At 47.3% G+C, this 19,011-nt stretch overlaps 1 protein-coding gene across 3 annotated transcripts in view; it reads right to left on the minus strand.

The window, feature by feature from the left end:
• The window catches only part of COL4A2 (collagen type IV alpha 2 chain), a 248,234-nt gene that overhangs the window by 63,827 nt on the left and 165,396 nt on the right, over positions 1 to 19,011 (minus strand). For 2 of the 3 annotated variants that reach the window (XM_075918575.1, XM_075918576.1), the window contains exons 13-19: positions 12,564 to 12,608; positions 11,348 to 11,410; positions 9,599 to 9,643; positions 5,954 to 6,007; positions 4,832 to 4,898; positions 4,021 to 4,131; positions 3,178 to 3,333 (exon numbers count right to left, since the gene is read on the minus strand). In XM_075918575.1, coding sequence (XP_075774690.1) covers positions 3,178 to 3,333; positions 4,021 to 4,131; positions 4,832 to 4,898; positions 5,954 to 6,007; positions 9,599 to 9,643; positions 11,348 to 11,410; positions 12,564 to 12,608 — 541 coding nt within the window. The remainder of the gene's footprint in view (positions 1 to 3,177; positions 3,334 to 4,020; positions 4,132 to 4,831; positions 4,899 to 5,953; positions 6,008 to 9,598; positions 9,644 to 11,347; positions 11,411 to 12,563; positions 12,609 to 19,011) is intronic. The other variant, XM_075918574.1, reaches the window with a different exon arrangement.

The following is a 19,011-nucleotide window of genomic DNA, read 5'->3' on the forward strand; positions in this document are numbered from 1 at the left end:
GTATGTCTGCACTAGCTCGTTAGTTCGAACTAGGAAGGCAAATGAGGGCAACCGGGGTTGCAAATGAAGCCCGGGATTTAAATATCCAGGGCTTCATTTGAATGTTCCCGGGCGCCGTCATTTTTAAATCCCCCTTAGTCCGAACTCCGTGACCATGGCTACACGCGGCACGGAGTAGGTAGTTCGAATTAGGATCTCTAAATCGAATTACCGTTACTTCTCGTGGAACGAGGATACTTAAATCCCGGGCTTCATTTGCAACCCCAGTTGCCCTCATTTGCCTTCCTAGCTCGAACTAATGAGCTAGTGTAGACATACCCTCCGTGTCACCAGCTGGCCTTCATCACACACTTGTTTAATTTTAAAACTAGCACTTTTGTGCTTTCTCCAATGTTAACCCTCAGACTTGGGATGAGCTCCCTGTAAGCATCCACAAAGCCATCTCATTGCCCCCCTCAAAACTCTTTGCAATGATGCCTACAAACAAACAACAAAACCCCAACAGTTACACAGCTGTTGTACTGAGGCCCCTGCTTATCATGTTGATCAGTATTGTTTCATGGGTTCCTTGCGCATCTCCCCGTTTTCTCTCAACTTACACTGATATTGCAAGCTCTTTGGGGGCAGTGACTGCATTTTTGTTGTGTATTTGTACAGCATCTGGCACCACAGATTCTAAAGCTCAGAGGTGCTGAATTAATAAATAATTGCAGTATTATTGATATGCAGTATTTGCTGTACCACATTTGACACATTACATTTACAAGCATGTCTAAACACCTAAAACATACAGTTCCATGGTAGATTAATGGCAACCTTTTGAAAGAAGAGTATGTGTCATAGGTTAACTCTTCAGATTCAATCAATGCATATCCCTTGTCCCCTGCTGGGCCAGAGGTTTGCTTGGTTCAGTGGAAAGCTGACTGTAAACTATCTAAGTTCATAGTTCTTTACATCTTCCTTCCAATTTCTGGGGTTTTATGGTCTGTTTAAACTCATGGTAAAGCTTGGAGCAGCTTCAACACTGCTCTAAATTTCATAAACTGGCTGAGGACACATCATCATACGCTGAGACTTCCCTAGGAACACAGCATTCCAGATACTCCTCTACTGTTGTGGTGGGGTGCTTTGAAGTAGCTATTCCATGTTAGGGGAATGCTCAGCAGACCGCTTAGGATACCTGTGTTAGATGATCTACTGTATCACTAGCCAGGATCTAGTCCATCTAGTCTAGTCTAATTCTGAAATTTTAAAAATACTACTGAAAGTCATGTTTTAGGTCCACATCCTATACCAGATTGCTGGATTATTTCCTTTTAGTGGTGGAGAGAGAGCCATACTAATCCTGCTACTAGATGTTTTGGTATCTTTTCAAATGATCATAAGATATTGCTCATGAAGCAGAGACATAGTGGGGTTGGACAGAACTGAAATCCGATGTTTTACATCATTCTTCTTAGGCAGATCACAAAGAGTAAAAGCGGGCACCTTTTCCTGAAGCAATGAAGGCAATGGCAGATTTTCATGGTCAATGTATAAAGAAGACCGCTGGAGGAGATGGTGAGACGCTACAGACTTAAATATAGGTGCTAGAATGGGGGGCACTGGTGCACCTCCTGGCTTGAAGTAGTAAGACACGGCTTTCTCCTTCAGAACATCACTTGGTCCAGTATCACTGATTAGCAATACCTCAATGATAGCCAGAGCCCTGGTAACTGTCCCAAGCACCTGAGTGAATGGTGCCTGGATGAAAAGCTGGTTACAGGCACCGACGCTCTGGACTGGAGCAGAAATAGTGGGTGCTGAGCACCCATTGGTACGTCTCTTTTCCCTTCCCATCCTGTCTGCAGTGGGTCCCAATGATCAGTTTTTCCCTGTCCCGCTCCCCCGCAGTGTCTGTGGCACGTCGCCAAAAAGCTGGGTGATGAATGGCCCAGATGCTGGAGTGGAAGGGGTGGGACCACCCCCTTTCAGACACTGAAAAGCTGTTCTGCAGCCCTGCCTGGTGGCTGTTTGAGAGAGCCTAGCTGGGGAGGTGACTTCTACTCTCTGCCTCTTCCCCAGCCAGGCTCTCGCAGGCAGCTGCTGGCCAAGGCTGCAGAACAGCAACCAGGAGAGGCCAGCATTAAAAGGGGCTCCCTACTGCTCCATGCCTGGCACCCTGCCTGCCAGGGAGAGTGGCAGAATGTGTGGGGGATGGGGAGAGGTACAGTGGACAGATAGAGCATCTCCCCCACACAGATACCATTGGGTGGGAGAGTGGGGTGGCACTGAGGCTAGATGCAGGAAGGCAGATATGTAACCCTTCCCTTTAGATTGGGCCCGCCTACTATGGGGAGGCACCAGTTTAATAGGGCACTCTCGTAGCAGGGGGTGGAACAAGGGTGGTAAGAAGTGGGGCAGGGGTGGAACACTGAGGGAAGAGGTGAGTTGGGGCACGGCCTAGGATGGTGTGTGTGTGTGTGTGTGTGTGTGGGGGGGGGGTGATCACTCTCTCCAACCTGTGAAATCTGGAAGTTGATGCCTATGCATCTGATAGCTAAAATGTAACTCAGCAAGAAGATGTGATGCTGATAAAGAAAAAAAGGAAATACTGAAAAAGGTAAAAGGTGGCTGAAAAACTCAGGGCCTCAGTACTCCTAGACAACTAAATAATGGTCAATGTCAGCGCTGTTTAAAATCTTTGGCTGGCCAGAAGGCTACACCCACTCCTGTCCCATTCTAGACTAATGGCTCATGTTTGCCACCCTCATACTTAATTGTGGACACAACTACTTGAAAAACATTGGAACAAAAGGAGCCCTAGCAGTAGTGTATCCCTTATTGCTCAAAATTTGAGCAGGGCAAAATTTCTCTGTTGAAAACTGCAAACCAACTAGTCGTGTTCCGCTGTTTGTTATTAATGTTTGAAAACCAGGTGAACACATCTTCCTTCCTGTGTTTCTTTGTCCTTTTGGCACTCTCCCTCCTGCCCACGTGTGTGTACAACCACTAACTCTCCTCCACATCCTACTCCTGGCATTGAACACCCATTCTTCTCCCAATGTGACCTATTGACATGACATGCCAGTAGTTTTCTTAGAAAATGATGAAACAACATTTCTGATTCCCTATAATTAAACCTGTTCATTCTCCGAATACCTTACTGTTTGGCACTCACAAATTCTGGCCACTCACCTGCAATTCCTGGAGGGCCAGGTGGGCCAGGTAATCCTGGAAGTCCAGGTTTACCATCACTACCACGTGGACCTGGCTGATATGCTGGAAAACCTGATTCTCCACGGAAACCTTTGGGACCCATTTCCCCAGGTAACCCTCTCTTTTCAGAGTCTTCTGAAATGAGAATAAAGCAAACAAGAAAATGAAAATGATTTATTGAAACTGCTTCCAGATTAAGAGGTTTGCCATGCTAGGTTAGAGAGAAGAAGTAGCGTAAATACTCCCATCAAGTAAGGAAACAGTGCAGGTATTTTGTATATAGTGAAAATAGCACTTTTCATTTGAATATGTTTGCAAGGTATAAAGGTATCATTACCCTGTTTGCAAGTGACTTGCCCAAATTTGCACCAGACAGGAATTAGGGATGTGAATGGTTAACTGGGTGATGCTTACTGGTTATGGGTACCCAGTAGGGGCTAGAGCAGCTCCTCCCCCACTGTAGGCAAGGGGCAGTCTGGTAGGGCTTGCCATAGTTGGGGGCACCTCAGCCCAGCCAGAAGAGTCTCCTCCCACAGTGAGGAAGCCACTCCAGCTCGGCTGTGGGCCCTCTTCCTGACCTGGGTTAAGCAGTTAATCGGATTAATATAATGTTTAATGGATTAAATGGGATTTTAAAACCTTAACAGGACTGGAATCCAGGTCTCCTTATTCCCAGTCCAGTTCCTTATCCATCAGACCCTGAACTCCACATGCGTCTTTGTATGTATTCCTGCCCCACCTCCCACATAATTCTGACCAAAATTGGAGCTCAGCAGATGATTGTGAGTCAGTATTTAAGGTCATGAAATGCCAGAATATTACCAGGAAAGCCATCGGACGGTCCAGGCTGACCAGGAATGCCAGGGTCTCCTTGGTTCCCTGGGTCTCCTGCAGGTCCAGGAACACCTCGAAATCCTGGCTCTCCTCTTACACCTGAAACACATCCCCATCCCAAAGAATACCAGTTAGTTTGCTGATCTTTCTCACACACACAGCACTGTGCATTTTTCACTGCTCAGACAACTATAATTCTTGAAATATGAGGCTGGATGGGACATGTAACATGTCTCTCCCTTTCTCTGCTTTCTTACCTACTCCTCCCCTTACCAATAGGTGTCAGGTCCCTATAGGTGCTGACTCCATGGGTGCTTGGAGACTGCAGCACTCACAGAAAAAAACACCACCCAGCAGCACCCAGCAGCATTCCCACCCAATCAGGACTAGGGATGTGAATGGTTAATCTTATTGGGTAATGCTTACCGGTTATGGTTAACCAGTGGGGGCTGAAGCAGCTATCCGCCCACTGCAAGCAAGAGGCTATTCTAGTCCCACAGGGCCCAACATGGATAGGGGGCATTCCAGCCCACTAACTCATGCTGAAAACATGCCTTTTTTCCCTGAGTGAAGACAAGGCTTAAGACAGATCAAATCTAAAACAACTTCCCTGAAAATAAGACAACTTCACACTATTAGGGAGTTTGTACGCTACTGTTTGAAATGAATAATGCATATACAGACCAGCTTTACTAAAGGAGTAGAGTTCTTTACATTTCAGGCTTTTGCTGTGTGGGGGAGGAGGGAAAATAAAGATAAGCTACCAGCATCACAAATGTTCTGAGCAAGGAAGACATACCTTTTCTTGGAATGGGATATGGAGTATAAACAGGAGGTCCTTGAATGCCTCTCTCACCCTGCTCTCCCTATATAAATAGATAATGAACTGTCAGGAGTATGCCCAATGCCTATGCCATTTTGTGGGGAGGGACAATTTGAGCATGCGTGTCCATTGCATGGTATACAGGCACCTAATAGAATTTTCAAACTCCCAATGATTTTTATTTCAATGAGATCTTGGCTGTGTCTAGATTACATGGCTCCATCGATGGAGCCATGTAGATTAGACAGATAGGCAAAGGCAAATGAAGCCGCGATTTAAATGATCGCGGCTTCATTTAAATTTACATGGCTGCCGCGCTGAGCCGACAAACAGCTGATTAGCTCAGCGCGCTAGTCTGGACGCTCCCCTGCCGACATCAAAGCCCTTTGTCGGCAGCCCCGTTATTCCTCGTGGGATGAGGTTTACCGAGGCTGCCGACAAAGGGCTTTGATGTCGGCAGGGGAGCGTCCAGACTAGCACGCTGAGCCGACAAAGAGCTGATCAGCTGTTTGTCGGCTCAGCGCGGCAGCCATGTAAATTTAAATGAAGCCGCGATTATTTAAATCGCGGCTTCATTTGCCTTTGCCAAAAAAACAAATCTACATGGCTCCGTCGATGGAGCCATGTAGTTTAGACGTATCCTTAGAACACTTTTTAAAATCCCACTGGATGCCTATCTTCATTTATAGGCACCATATATCTTTAACATCTGGCCCTGAGTTGCCAGCAAAAGCTTTGTATTTTTCTTCATTCATACTATCTCTTCACTGATTCTTCCACTTGTTATGCTCGTTCTGCTTTTTCATCATTCATCCATATTTTCCCACTCACCCGCTCTCTTAATCATTTTGGGGCATATTAAAAAGTCACCTTCTTTTCTTCTCCTTCCCAGTGTCGGTTAAGCACATTTTGTGAAATTTTACACCTTCCTTTGAAGTATTTGGGTACTGACAGAGACCAAGGAGCATAGGTAAATTGCCTCTTCAATTATGGTAACAAAACTTACATATTTATTCTAATGAACAAGTACAATACAAGAAAAATTATGTTTGGTTTACTAATTCTGACATAAATTAGTATAGGAAAGGAAAGAAGTACCTTCATTCCTTTAGGACCCCTGCTACCTGGCATGCCATCAAATCCTTGAAAACCCTGAAATATATATTAAAATGGTTTCCTTTTTCTAAATCAGACAAAAAGTGAAGATAATTTGTTTTAGGATTTTTCAGCAGACTAGCTTATTTCTAATATTTTAATCTGTCACAGCAATTGTTTTAAAAGCACGGGAATGCTGGTTTCCTCTAATATAGTTAAGGTGTGTGAACCATGCAGTAAAGCTGAGAGGTTTGTCACCCTCAAGATTTACTCTTGGGTGTAGCAATTGAGTTCTACCTTTCTGGATTTTATGGTATATATTCTGTATGGAGGGTCAAACCCCAGCTCTGGTTCAGGCCTAGTATGTAGCCTACTTGGAGGAATACAGAATGGTCAGGAAATGAAACTGTTCAGCAGTCTTCCCTCTAAGCTGAGTGGCAGCACAGGTGATTAATTAGCCCTGCCCAGTCAGAGGCTCAGGGCTTCCTGCACAGAGCTGACTGACTGGGCGGGGTTGATTCATCACCTGTGAAGTTGTGCTGGGGCACAGCTTAGAGGAAACACACTGCTGTCCAGCCCTTAGAAGATCTTGAGATGGGAACCTGAATTCTGCACCGATGCAAAGCGAGGTAAGAAGGCAGCAAATGGCCTTTCTTCTCTAGTCCGTTCCAATGGTGTTATGAAGACTATGCACATGTGTAATGCTGATAAATGGAACCAAGCCTCAGACATCCAGAGCTTAATGCACAAGCTTCTACCACTTGAGCTAAAAGCCAGCTGGCACTCAGCTAAGGCTGTAAAACACTCTCATTCTCTCTCTCTCTCTCTGTAAGTGATCTAGGTGCCACTACATGAGACTGTGAACCACACCCCAAAGGGTGTGTGGGTTCTACATGCACACTGCCTCTTTTACTCTGCAACAGTGGGGTTTCTTCCAGATGTCATCAGCCAGAGAAATTGGTCCAGAATAGACCAATGAGTTATGCCTTAGAAATGTCACTCTGATAATGAAGTCATTGTTATACTTAGGTTGTGAGTGCATGATGGCTGGAATAATTTCTTTATTATATGTTTGTATAGTACCAAGCCAGAATTTGGGATGAGGCCACTAGGCACTACTACAATACAAAATGCACTACTTGTGCCGATCACGCAATTACACTACTACTGTCTATAGGAAGTGTTTGTGATAAAACAATCTCGAAGGAGAATTTTAATTAATTGAATGATTTATTGTTTTTACTAAAACAACGAAACCTCCAGAGCCTACCTATACTAGCCTTCTGGCATACATCTGAAGTGCCAGTGTCAGCACCAGTATGTTGTGTCCCACTAGTGTATATTTCAGTCGATGAAGCTGTGCATGGGAAAATACCAACCTTCACTCTTCTCCTGTATTCACTGGGTTTACACCAGTGTAATTCTATTGAATTCAACTGAGTTACTCCTGATTTGTTCAGGTACAAGGGAGAGAAAAATCAGAATGATTATATGTTATTTAAACATTTTTCTAGAACTGAATTGTAGATGCAAAGGCCAGGTGTGTATTCCAGAAAACAGAACTTCTGAAATGTTAGTGGTAAAATAATGATCAGATCCTCAGCTGCTGTAAAGCAGTAAGGAACCACAGAAGTTAGTGCAACAATTTGCATTTGCTGTGGATCTCAGCCAACAATTTTAAGTACAGCCTTCTAAAAACAACGAGCGTACTGAACTCCTGAATGGAGCAGATATCTCAGTAATTGGCTTCAGAAAACACTTACCAGTTTTAAAGCATTGCTCTATGCCACAACACTCTCCAGCATACCACAAACTAACCCCCAGGGATCAAAGATATTTTACACAATGGTAATATATGTCAAACATTGCCAAACTAACAACTGTTATACAATAGGTGCAAAATCTCTTTCACGCTAGGTGGAGCTGTAGATCTAAAAAGGAAGCCAGGAGTTTCCTAATTATCATCTACTTTTAATGACATTGAAAGGACTGAGCTATAGTTCTTCTTTCTTTCAAAGGAGTAAAAAAATTAATTTAAAAAATATTATTGCTGGTGAATAGCATATCGGGAAACCTATTCCTCCAAATGTCATTTACCAGTTACTTCTCATTAAAATAAATATACCAAAATATTTATCAGGACTCAAACTCAAAAAGGGATAAAAGGGCTAATAAATGATTCTGACATGGGTACAGATATAAAGACTCCTTGGCTGTGACTGCACTGGCAAGTTATTCCGGAAAATCAGCCGCTTTTCCGGAAAAACTTGCCAGCTGTCTACACTGGCCGCTTGAATTTCTGGAAAAGCACTGACAATCTAATGTAAAATCATCAGTGCTTTTCTGGAAAAACTATGCTGCTCCCGTTCGGGCAAAAGTCTTTTTCTGGAAAACTGTTCCGGAAAAGGGCCAGTGTAGACAGCACAGTAGTGTTTTCCGCAAAAAAGCCCCGATCGCAAAAATGACGATCGGGGCTTTTTTGCGGAAAAGCACGTCTAGATTGGCCATGGATGCTTTTCCAGAAAAGCGTCCTGCCAATCTAGACGCGCTTTTCCGAAAATGCTTTTAACGGAAAACTTTTCCGTTAAAAGCATTTCTGGAAAATCATGCCAGTGTAGACGTAGCCCTTAAGTATACGGAAAGAGCCTTTAAGTACGGAAAGAGTACTATTGACAATTTTCTCTCTTCTAGACCAACCATTTTGACAGTCGCTTAAGAGCTATGGATTTCATCCAAGTTTTGGTATTCCTTGCTGTCAGGCCTATTCTTAAGTATAATCAAGAACCAGAGATAAACCATTTATTCCTGTAGCCATAGACTTATTTGAATATTGTATGGGCACTGTTTAGAACACTGATATAAAAAGAGGGTTTTTTTTTCCACACAAATAAAAAATATGAGAGTTCCAGGTATGATGGCATTTTATTTTAGATATTATTGATTTTTTTTTTATGGACACAGAAAATCAGGAAGGATTTTTCTCAGGTTTTCTCCTCTCTCTCATCTGGTTTATGTCAGAAATTGAAGATGGAGCTCAAAATTCAGATCTCTACAACATCTGTGAGTAATTAAAGTATAGTATGGTATAAAAGAAATTATGGAACTCATGTCAGCAATGAGGGGAACTATGAATACAACATTTCTATAGCACTCTGAAAACATATTCCTAAAAGGCAATACAGGCGTTCAAATACCAGTATAACTTAGATCAGAATTTGATATGTACAGTATATGTGTGGGATACACCTTGATTTTCAATCAGAGAGTTTAAATATAGAAGTCAACCATAGAATATTCCACAGGATTACTTATACTGTGCAAGGCTGGCCTTTTATGATGTAATTTGATAAAATGTTAAACGTCGTATATACATATTGCTGAACCACTTAAAAATTAAAAGTTCTAACGTCTGTGGTGTTGGTCATGTTACTTGTCTGGAACAAGTTATACATTATAAAGAGCTGTGTACACTCACAGCACTGTGTAAATAACAAATCAGAATGAACTGCTTAGAATAAATTCTGCATTGATATTATGCTGTTATTTTAGAGGATAAATCATACATTTTCCCATAGTCTGAAGATGTCAGTTCATATGTTAAAAGCAGCATGCTAGAAACAAAATCTGATTTTCAAGCTAAATACTTACTTTTTCTCCATCTGGTCCTGGGATGCCATTGATACCAGGTAATCCCTATGAAAATACAACATCATTTGCAGAATAAAATGAAATGCTAACAAACAAATCTTTTAATCTTTGGACCTTCTAAGCCAGGGGTGGGCAATAATTTTTGCCCGCGGGCCACTTCAAAAGTTTCTTTAGTAGCCTCGGACCACCCCAGAAGGGGCAGGGTATAAACAGAAAGGGGTGGGGCCTAAACGGGAAGGAACAGGGCTACCCCACCCCCAAACCATAACTGATCTGGGAGTTTGGGAGCCCCTTTGCCCCTTCTTCCCACTAGGCACCCATGCCCTGGAAGTGGCTTGGCATGCTTCCCCACCCCAGGCCAATCAGGGCCTGGGGGCAGAGGAGCACAGGAAGCTGCCTCTCGCCCTGTGAGGAGCACGTGAAGTGCCTCAGGCTTCTCCCAGGGGCAGGGCAGGGTGAAGGAAGCTTCATGTAGCTCCCCCACCCTCGGGCCCTGATTGGCCTGGGGGTGGGGGAGCGCGCAAAGGCTCAGAGCAGTGAGCCTTCAGAGCAATGAGCCGTGCTTCAAAGCGCCACATGCTCCTGGCAGGGTGGGAGGAGGCTTTCACGCTCCCCCGCCCCCATGCCAATTAAGGTCTGTGGGCAGGGGAGCGCCTGAAGCCTTGTCCGCTCTTCCCACTCCCTGCAAGCAGTGTGTGGCACTTTGAAGCACCGTGCGCTGCTCACAGGGTGGGGACAGAGCGGAGAAGGCTTCGGGCACTCCCCCGCCCTCCCAGACCCTAATTGGCCTGGGGGCGGGGGAGCAGCAGTGCCTCTGGGCCAGATCCACCCACTTGGTGGGCCTCATCCAGCCCGCGGAGGCCCTTTTGCCCACCCCTGTTCTAAGCTAAAGTGTGCAATATGTTTGAGCTTTTAAAAACACTGACCATACCAATAAGAAAGCACAGTACAAACAAAACAAGCTTGCTTGCTTCCTTCCTTCCTATATTGTAAAACCACTGTAAAAATGTTATAATCTCTGAGGATACATCTACACAAACAGTGTATCTACACTGCAAGCCATACAATAATGGCAAGCTGGAGGACTTCTTTCTCCGACTTCTGGCAACCCTCATTTTATGAGTAAGGGAAGTCGGAGTGCTCTTCCTTTGACTTCCTGCTGTGTAGACAGTGCCAAAAGCCAGGTTAAGCTATTTCAACTTCAGCTACGCAACTGACATAGCTCAAGTTAAATAGCATTTTCTGACTTTAGCCCTGCTGTGTAGACGTACTCTGAGTGTTTTTGGAAATATTTATATTGCCTATCCTTTCCACCATATTTATTTCAGAAGTTGTATTTTTCAATCAATTGGATGCTATACAATCCTTGCACCCAAACATGTTTAGGTTTTCTTGTAGGGTGTATGTGAATAAAAACAACAAGGGTGAAAATAATTTGCCTTTGTGAGGCGAGCTAAGAAGGGGATGGAGAAATGGAATACTGCCCCAAAACAGCAAACAGGCCATAGGATTTCAGCACAGACGTTTGTAGTCATTATAGGCTGCAGTATTGGCTATAGATCCTGATCTGGAGAGGGTTCTCATCACTTCATATGAATGCACCGGCCTCTCCCTTTTCAGTCCCACTAGGCACAAATAGGTTGCATAACCACTCCCCACACTTGGCTTCTGATTTGCTCCAACATCTATAACACAGGCTTTAGATGAATCTCTGCATTGGGTGATTTTCATCTTTAATGAACAACTTACCCTCTCTCCTGGGTAACCCATTATTCCATTTTCTCCCTTTTCTGCTGAAGATGCAGGTAAACCCTAAGAAACATTGCAGATGAACTTACATGAACACATTATGTTTACGGAATGTGTACAATACTGTATTTATGAAGAGAAGAGCATTACACTGCATGCAGAGGCTGAATGCAAATGAAAGCACATGGTGGCTGTGTCTACATTGGCACCCCTTTCCGGAAAAGGGATGCTAATGAGACCAGTCAGAATTGCAAATGCCGCGGGGGATTTAAATATCCCCCGCGGCATTTGCATGAACATGGCTGCCGCTTTTTTCCGGCTCGGGGTTTTGCCGGAGAAAAGAGCCAGTCTAGACGGGATCTTGCGGCAAATAAGCCCTTTCAAGTAGGAATAAGGGATCTTCCGGAAAAGGGCTTATTTGCCACAAGATCCTGTCTAGACTGGCGCTTTTCTCTGGCAAAACCCCATGCTGGAAAAGAGTGGCAGCCATGTTCATGCAAATGCCGTGGGGGATATTTAAATCCCCTGAGGCATTTGCAATTCCGACTGGTCTCATTAGCATCCCTTTTCCGGAAAGGGGTGCCAGTGTAGACACAGCCGGTCTGTGTAAACATCAGACCTGAACCTGTAGTTCATACGAGAGCTAAAATCTACACAAAGTTCTGTCTGTTTGCTTCATAGGAGAGCTAAGTTCAAGCCCTCAGAAATATGGATTTTCTCACATCTGTTCACACAGACACACACAATTTTTGTAAATGCTTTTGTAGTTGCTACTCTGAAGAAAACCCAAAGCAACTGTTTTTAACTGGATAACTAGCTAGCCATCTCAGCTCTCATCCACATCCTAGTTTCAAATGGATACTGAGAAAATATAGATATATTGCCATCCAAGTTCAATAAAAATGAGAGAGGCATAGGTATTCTTCACTTTTCTACACAGACATAAATACAAAATAATTCTACTGAAGTCAATGAAATTATACCTGTGAAAAACTAGTGTGAAACCAGATTAGTATTTACAGTTTATCAAGTATACACTAAAGGCAATACAGTCTAAATTCCAGCCTCGCCTGCAATATAAAGGATATGAAGAGAAAAGCTGATACATTGAGTTAGGCTGTTCTATTTCTATCCTATACCATTACAAAGGTAGAATGTACCAATATTAGCCATAGCACCAGGCTTGTTTGTTTTTGGTTTTGTTCAATTGACTTACTGTTTTTCCAGTTTCTCCAGTTTCTCCTTTTAATCCCTTTTCACCCTAACAATGACAAAAAAAAAGTTATAAATATTCAAAGATGTTGGACATTCCCAAGTACACCAAGCTTTGTAATGCAAAAAAGAACGGTTACTTACCTGTAACTGTTGTTCTTCTAGATGTGTTGCTCATGTCCATTCGAAGTAGGTGTGCGCACCGTGTGCACCGCGTCTTCCGGAGCGTTTTCCCTAGCGGTACCCGTAGTGCCTGCAGGGCGGCCCCTGGAGTGGTGCCGCCATGGCGGGGCATAAGTACCCCTGCCAGCGCTGCCCCACCTCAGTTCCTTCTTGCCGGATACTCCGACGAAGGGGAGGTAGGGTGGGAGTCGAATGGACATGAGCAACACATCTCGAAGAACAACAGTTACAGGTAAGTAACCGTTCTTTTCTTCTTCGAGTGGTTGCTCATGTCCATTTGAAGTAGGTGACTACCAAGCTAACCCCACGCAGGAGGGGTCGGAGCAGTCATACCACCAGAGTCATGAAGAGAGGTGAACAATAAACGGATTTATTCGAACAATCCAACACGGATAAGGCACATATTAACAACAATGACAACAGAACATATTTACATATTTACATTACAGATTCGAGGACTGCAGAGCCCACCCCTGCATCCTCCCTGGCCTGCTGTGCTAGCGCATAGTACGCCGTAAACGTGTGAAGGGAAGACCATGTGGCCGCCCTGCAAATTTCCGTGATTGGTACCTGAGCACCAAAAGCTACCGAGGACGCCTGCGCCCTGGTAGAGTGTGCCTTCACCCTGGGTGGGGTTTTACCAGCCAGTTGATAACATTCTGTGATGCATTACACCACCCATCTTGATAGCTTTTGTGTCGATATAGGCGAGCCTTTCACCCTTTCCCCAAACGCAACAAACAATTGTTGGGATTTGTGGAACGGCTTGGTTCTCTCAATGTAGAATGCCAGCGCCCACTTAGCATCCAGGGAGTGAAGCACCCGCTCCTTAGGGGAGGCGTGAGGTTTTGGGAAGAAAACCGGGAGATAAATCTCCTGGGACAGGTGGAACGGTGACACCACCTTTAGGAGGAAGGCTGGATGAGGCCTGAGCCTTACGTTACTATGTGAAAAAACAAGGTAGGGCGGGTCGACAGTTAGCGCCCTTAACTCCGAAACCCTTCGAGCCGATGTAATGGCCATGATGAAAGCAACCTTCAACGAGAGGTGCTTCAGTGAACATGTTGCCAGTGGTTCAAAGGGGGGTAACATAAGCCTGTGGAGGACCACATTGAGGTCCCAGGCGGGAAGCGGGGCCCTCACCGAGGGATACAATTTTTCTAAACCAGTAAGAAACCTTTTAACCATCGGGTTAGAAAAGAGGGAAACTCCTGTCGTACGAGCATGGAAGGCGGAGAGAGATGCCACATGGACTTTGATAGAGGAAAAGGACAGGCCACTAGACCGAAGCTCAAAAAGATAGTCAAGGATAGCCAGAATAGGAGCTGAGGGTGGGTGTACTCCTCTCCGGGACGCCCAAGACGAGAAGCGCCGCTACTTGGCAGCGTATGACTATCTAGTAGAGGGTTTCCTGCTACTGAGGAGCACCATCTGAACCTCCTGGGAACATTCCCTTTCAGGTTGGTTCAACCACCGATAAACCACGCCGTTAGGTGGAGAGACCTGAGATCTGGGTGAACCATGGTCCCCTCGTCCCAAGGCTGAGTTAGCAGGTCCCGGACTGAAGGGAGTGCTATTGGGTCTTGGGTAAGCATGTCCACTAGGATGGGGAACCAGAATTGCCTGGGCCACGTGGGGGCTATGAGAATGATCGTGGACCGAAATGTCTTCGTTCTGGTCAACACCCTGGAAATTAGGGGAAACAGGGAAAAAGCATAGAGAATGCCCTCTGGCCACAAAGCCGTCAGGGCATCCCCCAGGGAATATTTCCCCAGCCCCAGCAGGGAACAGTAGTTCCGGCACTTGGCATTGTGCCGAGGCGAACAGGTCTAGGAGGGGATAACCCCACCTGCGGAAAACATGACGCAGAACAGAGTCCTTGAGCGACCACTCGTGGGCTCCAAAGGATCTGCTCAGCATGTCTGCTAGCAGGTTTTTGCACCCCAGGAGGTATTCTTCCTGTGGCGTGATATCGTGCCTCACACACAGGTGCCAGAGTTGCAGGGCCTCTTTGCAGAGGGGAGGTGACCGTGCCCCACCCTGCTTGTTGAGATAAAATACCGCTGCTGTGTTGTCCATACGAACCAGGGTCGAGCGGTGAGAGAGCCTTGGCAGAAAGGCTTCGCAGGCTCTCCTCACCGCCCGCAATTTCTGGACGTTTATGTGCAGGGTTCATTCGGAGGGGGACCAGAGGCCTTGAGTCCTGTGCCACCTCAGGTGTGCTCCCCAGCCCAGGTCGGATGCATCGGTGACCAGCGTAAGGGAGGGGGGAGGGGCATTGAAAGGAACCCCACTGCGTACCACAGTTTCCTTGGTCCACCATAGGAGGGAGTCCAGAATTTCTGGGGGCACTGTGATTATCGAGTCCCAAAGACCCCTGGATTGGCTGAAGGCCTGTGCCAACCATGCCTGCAGGGGTCTCATTCTCATTCTGGCATAGCGCACCATGTACGTGCACGCCGCCATATGGCCCAGGAGCCTGGAGCAGACCCGAGGGGTCGTGATAGGGGACCGGATTAACCCTGAAATCAGCTCCACTATGGAGAGGAACCTGCTCTTGGGCAAAAACGCTCTTGCCACCCTTGCGTCGAGGAGGGCTCCCACGAATTCTATCTGCTGGGAGGGGGTCAGGGATGACTTTTCGTTGTTTATCATGAGCCCTAGCTTTAGGAAGAGGGCTCTTGTGAGTGCCACGTGAGCTTCTACCTGCTCGTACGAACGACCTCGGATCAGCCAATCATCGAGGTACAGGAACACGTGCACCCCTTGTTTCCCCACCACCATACATTTTGTGAACACCCTTGGTGCTGTACATAAACCAAAGGGGAGCACCATAAACTGAAAATGGTATTGGCCCACCATAAACCTGAGGAACCTCCTGTGGCTGGGCCTGATTGCCACGTGGAAGTACGCGTCCTTGAGGTCGAGAGTCGCGTACCAGTCTCCTAACTGTAGCACTGGGATGACCGAGGCCAAGGTCACCATTCTGAACCTGTGTTTTATGACCGCCTTGTTTAAATTTCAGAGGTCCAAGATGGGACGGACTCCTTCCTTCGGTTTGGGGACAACAAAATAACGGGAGTAGAATCCCCTTCCTCGCAGATGCGGAGGAACCTCCTCTATTGCCCCTTTTTCGAGGAGCGCAGACACCTCCTGGCACAGGATGTGTTCGTGAGGGGTGTCCCTTACTAAGGACGGAGAAGGGGGTTTTGAAGGCAGTGGGCCCAGGAATGGGATAGTATAGCCTCCATTTACTATGTTCAGAACCCAGGCATTCAATGTGATTAGAGCCCATGCATGGGCAAAAGGGATAGCCTGGCCCCAAACGGGGGGCCAGGACGGGAGACTGGTACGGGACTCTTGAAAAGGGCGTCAAAATTGGGGCTTGCCCTGATGGGAAGGACCGTGGGGACCTCCCCGCTGGGTATCTGACCTGGGGCGACGACGTCGACCCCTAGCCCCCTGGGGGTGCGCAGCTGCCCCAGAACCTCCACCGGACGCCCGGGAGCGGCGCCTCTAGTAATCCCCACGAGGGACCTGGGGCTGCGCTCTCCCCTGCTGCCTATAGGGCAGCTGCCGATGCTGTGGGGCCGGCGTGTGGATGCCCAAGGACTTTAAGGTGGACCTTGTGTCCTTTAGGGTATGGAGCCTAGAGTCAGTGTGCTCCGAGAACAGAGTTTTGCCTTCGAAGGGCAAGTCCTGGATCATATGTTGCACATCCGGGGGAATTCCCGAGACGTGGAGCCATGCCCCGCGACGCATAACAACTCCAGTCGCCATAGTGCGGGCAGCCGAATCAACGGTGTCCAATGACGCCTGGAGAGCGGTTCGTGCAATGACTTTACCCTCCGAGGCAATGGCCGCGAACTCCTGACGGTCCTCCGCTGGGAGTCTGTCTCTGAACTTTTCGACAGCCTGCCAGATATTAAAAGCATACCGACTTAGCATCGCCTGCTGATTAGCGATGCGGTGTTGTAGTGCCCCTGTGGCGTAAACCTTACGGCCCATCAAATCCAGCCGCTTAGGCTCTCTTGCCTTTGGAGAAGGACCAGGCTGAGGGAGCCTTTCCTTTTGGGCCGCGGCCTGGGACCCCGGGATGGGCTGTGAATACAGGTATTCATGCTCCGAGTGCGGGATGTAATAACGCCTCTCGACCCCTTTTAAGGTAGGGGTCAAGGTCGCCGGCGTTTGCCACAGGGCATTAGTAATTTTGGACACCGTTTTGTTGAGTGGTAAGGCCAACCGCGTAGGTGCGTCCTCCATGAGGATGTCCACCATTGGATCCGTGTCCTCAGTGACAGGTTGCACAGGAACGGCCAGGTTGGAAGCCATGTGCCGCAGCAGATCCTGGTGCGTACGGGCATCAATGGAAGACAGACTTGGTGCCGGGTCTGCTAGTGGCTCGTCCGGAGACGACGATGATTCTTGAATTGGCACAGGAGCGGTTGTTGCCAACTGCGGTGCCGGTTGGGCAACTTGTGCCCCCAATGGATCCACCTCTGGTGCCGATGCCTGCGCCGCTGGATCAGGTTGCGGCGCCCAAAGTGGGGAGGGAGGGGCCTGGGACAGGCACGCCGATGGTTGGGAACAGTGCCCTGAAGCCTCCAACCCCAAAGAGGGGGGCAGCTGACCTTGCCACTGATGGTAGGCCCAGGGGGTCCAAAAAGGCCACTGCGGATGCGGGGGCCATGTTTGCTGAGTGTGGTCCCGCCGGTGTCTGGACCTGGACCTGTGGGCCGAGGATGCTCCCGAGGACCCCGATCGGATGGAGGTGGTGTCTGAGTCCGACGAGTAATTGGACTCCAGCCAGGGTGGAGCCGAGGAGGAATGCGGGGCAAACTTAGCCATGGATTCAGGCTTGCCCGCATGAGTACGGTGGGGCCGGACAATCTGCGGCACCGGGGGACCCATGCCCGGTGCCGGAAGGCTTGTTGATGGTTGCTGCACCAGGGGACCCAGACCCGGTGCCGAGAAAGCTGCTGAACCCAGTTGTGGTACTGGATGCGAGGTAGCCAGCTGCTGCACCGGGGTGCCCAGGTCCGGTGCCGGTTGAGTTGCCAGCAGTTGAGGCACTGGGGTGCCCAGGCCCGGTGCCAGTTGAGTCACCAGCAGTTGCGGCACCGGGGTGCCCAGGCCCGGTGCTGGTTGAGACGCCAGCAGTTGCGGCACTGAGGTGCTCAGGCTCAGTGCTGGATGAGTTGCTGCCATTGGTTGTGGCACCGAGGTGCTCAGGCTCAGTGCCGGTTGAGTTGTGGCCAATGGTTGTGGCACCGGGGTACCCAGGTCCGGCACCGGAAGAGACCACTGCGTCGATGCTGGTGCCGATAAAGGCACGGAGACGGATGCTGGCTCTTGGGCTGGGCATAAACTTCCCGCAGTCAGCGCCCGTCTTGAAGTCTTGTGGCCCTGGCATTCCTTACCCCCAAGGGGGAAGGACAAAACAAAGAACCTATCTAACTACAAGAACTATTTACAGACAACTGTGAGAACGGGAACCATTAGCTAACTAAGAGAGAGAGATAGAGACGCTCCAACGACCGTCATGGCGGTAAGAAGGAACTGAGGTGGGGCAGCGCCGGCAGGGGTACTTATGCCCCGCCATGGCGGCGCCACTCCAGGGGGCGTCCTGCTGGCGCTACGGGTACCGCTAGGGAAAACGCTCCGGAAGACACAGTGCACGCAGTGCGCACACCTACTTCTAATGGACATGAGCAACCACTCGAAGAAGAACTGCAGGTATTTACCAAGAGTAAAAGCATTACTATTGAGTTCTGATCAATAATATGCTTGTCTTTAAAACACATGTGTCATAAGTAGTTGTAGTGGCTTGTATTTGATAATTTGTTGGGAATTAATTTTTAACGTAATTTTTTTCTGAAAGAGATACATCGCTCCATATTACTCATTTTAAAATCATGTGCAAATATCCCTAACTCACATTAAAGGCTTAAATCAGTCTTCTTCATGAGGAGCTCAGATTCTATGATTATGACTGTCACAGAAATCCCTGCTAATAATATAAATGTTCCCAACTCTATCCATTATAAAGGTGAGCTTAGCTCTGATTTTCTCTCTTCGTTCCTTATTTGAACCGTGATCAGGCCTCTCCATCTCCTTTTATTTTATTTTTTCCCTAGGAAAGAGAAGTTACTTTGACATTTATTTTCTTTTCCAACATAATACATTTGTTTCCTAAATCAGTCCAGAGAATGTGTTATGTAACACTTATTACAAACCCACTCTCAGCATGGATGAACTCTTTCTATCAC

This window comes from Pelodiscus sinensis, chromosome 1 (assembly GCF_049634645.1).
Source record: "Pelodiscus sinensis isolate JC-2024 chromosome 1, ASM4963464v1, whole genome shotgun sequence".
Classification (NCBI taxonomy): Eukaryota; Metazoa; Chordata; order Testudines; family Trionychidae; genus Pelodiscus; species Pelodiscus sinensis.